The sequence below is a fragment of the Pelecanus crispus genome, chromosome 15 (genome assembly GCF_030463565.1).
Source record: "Pelecanus crispus isolate bPelCri1 chromosome 15, bPelCri1.pri, whole genome shotgun sequence".
Lineage (NCBI taxonomy): Eukaryota > Metazoa > Chordata > Aves > Pelecaniformes > Pelecanidae > Pelecanus > Pelecanus crispus.
Genome location: NC_134657.1, coordinates 2,320,276 through 2,325,509, shown reverse-complemented (window position 1 = coordinate 2,325,509; position 5,234 = coordinate 2,320,276). Strand labels below are relative to the sequence as shown.

The following is a 5,234-nucleotide window of genomic DNA, read 5'->3' as shown; positions in this document are numbered from 1 at the left end:
CCTATAGGGCCCCCCCCAATAAGCCATACGGTCCGGGTCTCTCCCGCGCATGCGCCGCGGTAAGGGGGCGGGGCTGCGGCGAGGCCACGCCCCCAAGCGCTGACATCATCGCGAGGCGGAAGCGGCCGCAGAGGTACGGGCGGCGGGGGCCGCGCCTTAAAGGGACCGCGGCAGGGAAAAGGGGGGACTCCGCGGGGGGGGGCGGGGGGCCTTGCATCCCCTTTGCAGGGTTTGGGGAGCAGGGGGCCGCTGGGGGGTGCAGGGACCCCGGGGGGGCGGGGGGCTGCGTTGCGTCTCCATTTGCGTGTTTGTGGGGGGCAAGGAGCCAGCGGGGGGGCGGGGAGCCACTGGGGGGGAAGGACCACGGGGGGGCTGCGTTGCACCCCCCTGCAGGGTCTGGGGTGCAGGGACCCCATGGGAGGGTTTCAGGGACACGGAGGGGGGCACAAGGACCCCATGGAGGGGGTCAGGGACCCCGGGGGGGGGGGTGCAGACACCCGGGGGGGGCAGAGACCCCCATAAGAGGGGGGTCAAGGACGCGGGGGGGGTGAAGGGACCCCATGGGGGGGGTCAGGGACCCGAGGGGGGGTGCGAGGACCCCATGGGGGGATGCTGGGACCCTTGGGGGTGCAGGGACCCCTGTGGGGGGGCAGGGACACCCATAAGGGGGGGTCAAGGATGCGGGGGGGGGGTGAAGGGCCCCCATGGGGGTGTTCAGGGACCCCCATAAGGGAGGGTCAAGGACCCAGGGGGGGGTCAGGGACCCGGGGGGGGGGGCAAGGACCCCATGGGGGGATGCTGGGACCCTTGGGGGTGCAGGGACCCCGGGGGGGGGGGCAGGGACCCCCATAAGGGGGGATCGAGGACCCCATGGGGGGATGCTGGGACCCTTGGGGGTGCAGGGACCCCGGGGAGAGGGGGCAGGGACACCCATAAGGGGGGGTCAAGGATGCGGGGGGGGGGGTGAAGGGCCCCCATGGGGGTGTTCAGGGACCCCCATAAGGGAGGGTCAAGGACCCAGGGGGGGGGGTCAGGGACCCGGGGGGGGGGGGCAAGGACCCCATGGGGGGATGCTGGGACCCTTGGGGGTGCAGGGACCCCGGGGGGGGGGCAGGGACCCCCATAAGGGGGGATCAAGGACCCGGGGGGGGGACAGGGACCCCGGGGGGGTGCGAGGACCCCATGGGGGGATGCTGGGACCCTTGGGGGTGCAGGGACCCCGGGGAGAGGGGGCCAGGAGGGGCCACCCTGCTCCCCCGGGGTGCAGTAGTGACCCCATGGGTGAAGGAGGGGGGGGTTCTTCCCTGCACCCCCAGGTTTCGGGGGGCGCATGGCGGCGCAGGGGGGCTCGGTGTTGGAGCCGGGCTGGCTCCTCTCCCCCGCCGGCCGCCCCTACCTGGACTCCATCTTCCAAAAGAACCAGCGGAGAGCGTTCGGTGAGCCCAAAAAAAGAGAATTTAAAAAAAAAAAGAGGGTGCCAGCCCCCCCAAAAAATAAAATCACCCCCCCTGACACCCCAGGTCTCCTGGAGCGCCCGGCGCTGCCCCCCGCCTTGGCCGTCCCCACCGTCACCTACAAACTCTTCCTCTCCGGCAAGAGCGGCGTGGGCAAGACGGCCTTGGTGGCCGCGCTGGCGGGGACCCCCGTGCCCCCCGTCCACCACGAGACGCTGGGTACGTGGGGCTTTTGGGGGGCTGGGGGACACCCGCAGCACCCCGCTGTGCCCCGGGGGGGTGACATCGTCTCTCTCTGCGTCCCCCCTCCAGGCATAGAAGCCACCACCGTGTACTGGCCGGCCAAGCTGCGGGCCAGCGGCCGCCCCGTCATCTTCCAGCTTCATTTTTGGGATTGCGGGGACGGAGCCCTGAAAAAATTCGAGCATCTCCTGCCCGTGAGTCTAGGGGGGGGGACACACACAAATTTAGGGGGACACGCACATAGGACCCCCCCAAACCCCGTGATGACGGCCGTGTCCCCCCCTGCCAGGCTTGTAAGGAGGAGGCGGACGCCATCCTCTTCCTCTTCTCCTTCACCGACCGCTCGTCCTTCGAGGAGCTGCCAGCCCAGATGAGCCGGGTGGTCGGCCCCGACGAAGAAAACCTCGTTAGGGTGGTCGTCGGCACCAAGTATCCTTCTCGGGGGTGGGGGGGAGGCTGGGGGGTGCCCGCATGCCCCCCATAAGCGGGTTTGCGCCCCCGGATTTGGCACCGCTTGGCATTTCAGTGGGCTGAGAACGTGCACGCTTCGTTACACCGATGGAAGCGCTGCATCCACCTATTCTTATAGGGTTTTGTCCCCCTGGGGGGTTTTTTTTGGGGTGTTGGAGTATCCCTTGAGCACATGTGTCCCCCCCCAAGCGATTTTGCACCCCACCACTCAATACCTTGCTAGGCTGAGAACGTGCACACTTCATTACCCTGATGGCAGTGCTGCTTCCACCTATTTTTATAGGGTTTTGTCCTCCTGAGGGGATTTTTCAGGGTGTTGGTGTCTCCCTTGAGCACGTGTGTCCCCCGACAAGCAGGTTTGCGCCCCCATATGTCACACCTCTCCGTACCTGGGTAGGCTGAGAACGTGCACGCTTCGTTACACCGATGGAAGCACAGCCTTCACCTATTTTTATCAGGTTTTGTCCCCCTGGGGGGACTTTTTGGGGTGTTGGTGTCTCCCTTGGGCACATGTGTCCCCCCACAAGCAGGTTTGCACCCCCATATTTTGCACCATGCAGTACCTGGGTAGGCTGAGAACGTGCACACTTCATTATACTGATGGAATCGCAGCCTCCCGCTATTTTTATCAGGTTTTTTTCCCCTGGGGGGAATTTTTCAGGGTATTGGTGTCTCCCTTGAGTGTGTGTGTGTCCCCACAAGTAGGTTTGCACCCCCATATTTTGCACCACGCAGTACCTGGGTAGGCTGAGAACGTGCATGCTTCGTTACACCGATGGAATCGCAGCCTCCCCCTATTTTTATCAGGTTTTTTTCCCCCTGGGGGGAATTTTTCAGGGTGTTGGTGTCTCCCTTGAGCACGTGTGTCCCCCCACAAGCAGGTTTGCACCCCCATATGTCACACCTCTTGGTACCTGGGTGGGCTGAGAACGTGCACACTTCGTTATACTGATGGAATTGCAGCCTCCCCCCTATTTTTATCAGTTTTTTTCCCCCTGGGGAGAATTTTTCGGGGTGTTGGTGTCTCCCTTGAGCACGTGTGTCCCCCCCACAGAAGGGTTTGCACCCCCCTATTTGTTCCTGGGTAGGCTGAGAACGCACACACTTCATTACGCCGATGGTTCGGCAGCTCCCACTTATTTTTATGGGGTTTTGGGGGGGATTTTTCGGGGTGCTGGTGTCTCCCTTGACGGCGTGTCCCCCTCCCCACCCCAGATTCGACCTGGCCCCGCAGGCGGACGTGACGGAGGGGGACGTGGCGGCCTTCGAGGGGGCCTGGGGGCTGCCAGTGCTGCGGGCGGGCAGCGGGCCGGGGGCCAGGCCGGGGCGCGGGGGGCTAGCCCGCGTCGCCCCGCTCCTCGACGCCCTGGTCGAGAGGCTCTGGCGGCGGGACCAAATCGCTGCCGGCGTTGCCCCGGGGGGCGAGGGGTCCCCCCCCGCCTGACCCCCCTCTTGCGGGGCGGCTTTGGGGGGGCCCTGCGGTGCCGGGGTCCCTCACTGCGGCCCCAGCGGGGGGCAGGAGGTGGCAGGGTGCTGTTGGCCAAAATCCGCTTTTCTCCACCAAAAAAGTCCCTGGGTGTCCCAGTGCGCCGGATTTGGGGGGCTGGGGTTTGGGGTGCGGGGGGTGCTGGGGGATTTGGGGTGATGGGGATGGGGGTGATGGGGATTTGGGTGCTGGGGGATTTGGGGCGCAGGGGGATTTGGGGTGCTGGGGATTTGGGGTGCAGTGGGATTTGGGGTGCTGGGAGTGCTGGGGATTTGGGGTGCAGTGGGATTTGGGGTGCCGGGGGTGCTGGGGATTTGGGGTGCTGGGGGATTTGGGGTGCTGGGGGTGCTGGGGATTTGGGGTGCTGGGAATTTGGGGTGCAGTGGGATTGGGGGTGCTGGGGATTTGGGGTGCTGGGGGTGATGCAGGATTGGGGGTGATGGGGATTTGGGGTGCAGTGGGATTTGGGGTGCTGGGGGTGCTGGGGATTTGGGGTGCTGGGGGTGATGCAGGATTGGGGGTGCTGGGGATTTGGGGTGCTGAGGTTGCTGGGGACTTGGGGTGCAGGGGGATTTGGGTGCTGGGAGATTTGGGGTGCTGGGGGTGCTGGGGATTTGGGGTGCTGGGGGTGATGCAGTTGGGGTGCAGGGGGATTTGGAGTGCTGGGGGTGCTGGGGACTTGGGGTGCGGGGGATTTGGGTGCTGGGAGATTTGGGGTGCTGGGGGTGATGCAGATGGGGGTGCAGGTGGATTTGGGGTGCGGGGGGGTGATGCAGGATTTGGGGTGCTGGGGAGTTTGGGGTGCTGGGGGTGATGCAGATGGGGGTGCAGGTGGATTTGGGGTGCGGGGGGGGTGATGCAGGATTTGGGGTGCTGGGGAGTTTGGGGTGCTGGGGGGTGATGCAGATGGGGGTGCAGGTGGATTTGGGGTGCGGGGGGGTGATGCAGGATTTGGGGTGCTGGGGAGTTTGGGGTGCTGGGGGTGATGCAGATGGGGGTGCAGGTGGATTTGGGGTGCGGGGGGGGTGATGCAGGATTTGGGGTGCTGGGGAGTTTGGGGTGCTGGGGGGTGATGCAGATGGGGGTGCAGGTGGATTTGGGGTGCGGGGGGGGTGATGCAGGATTTGGGGTGCTGGGGCGTTTGGGGTGCTGGGGGGTGATGCAGATGGGGGTGCAGGTGGATTTGGGGTGCGGGGGTGATGCAGAATTCGGGGTACGGGGGGCCAAGGGCGATGCTGGGGACTTGGGGTGCTGGGGGGGTGGGACGGGGGGTGCTAGGGGTGATGCGAGATTTGGGTGCTGGGGCCCGGTCCAGGCGCGGGCGGACGGACGGACGGACGGACGGACGGACAGCCCTCCCGCGCCCCAACTCCCCCCCTCCCGTACCGAACGGGTGGGCGGGGGAGCACCGGTAGTAGCGGCCTGGCCACGCCCCCCTGCTGCCATTGGCTGCCGCCCCCCCCCCGTCCCTTCCCACGCCTCTTCATGAATGAAAGGGGAGGGGGCTGGCGGGGGCGCTTTAACCCCTTCGGGGCCGGGGGACGCGGTGCCGCGGGACCCATCCCGACCCCCCCACACCC

The 5,234-nt window shown here is 66.2% G+C and overlaps 2 protein-coding genes across 2 annotated transcripts in view; both read left to right on the top strand.

Annotated features, from left to right (window-relative positions):
• The first annotated feature begins 1,306 nt into the window (after positions 1–1,306).
• CPLANE2 (ciliogenesis and planar polarity effector complex subunit 2) lies at positions 1,307–3,612 on the top strand. Its single transcript, XM_075721619.1, has 5 exons — positions 1,307–1,436; positions 1,521–1,673; positions 1,767–1,891; positions 1,987–2,126; positions 3,384–3,612. Exons 1-5 carry the CDS (start codon positions 1,331–1,333, stop codon positions 3,610–3,612), a joined length of 753 nt encoding a protein of 250 aa, XP_075577734.1. The 5' UTR covers positions 1,307–1,330.
• A 1,201-nt stretch (positions 3,613–4,813) lies between these two features.
• EPHA2 (EPH receptor A2) overlaps positions 4,814–5,234 on the top strand; it is a 10,482-nt gene continuing 10,061 nt past the window's right edge. The window contains exon 1 of the mRNA XM_075721721.1: positions 4,814–4,867. Coding sequence (XP_075577836.1) covers positions 4,814–4,867 — 54 coding nt within the window. The remainder of the gene's footprint in view (positions 4,868–5,234) is intronic.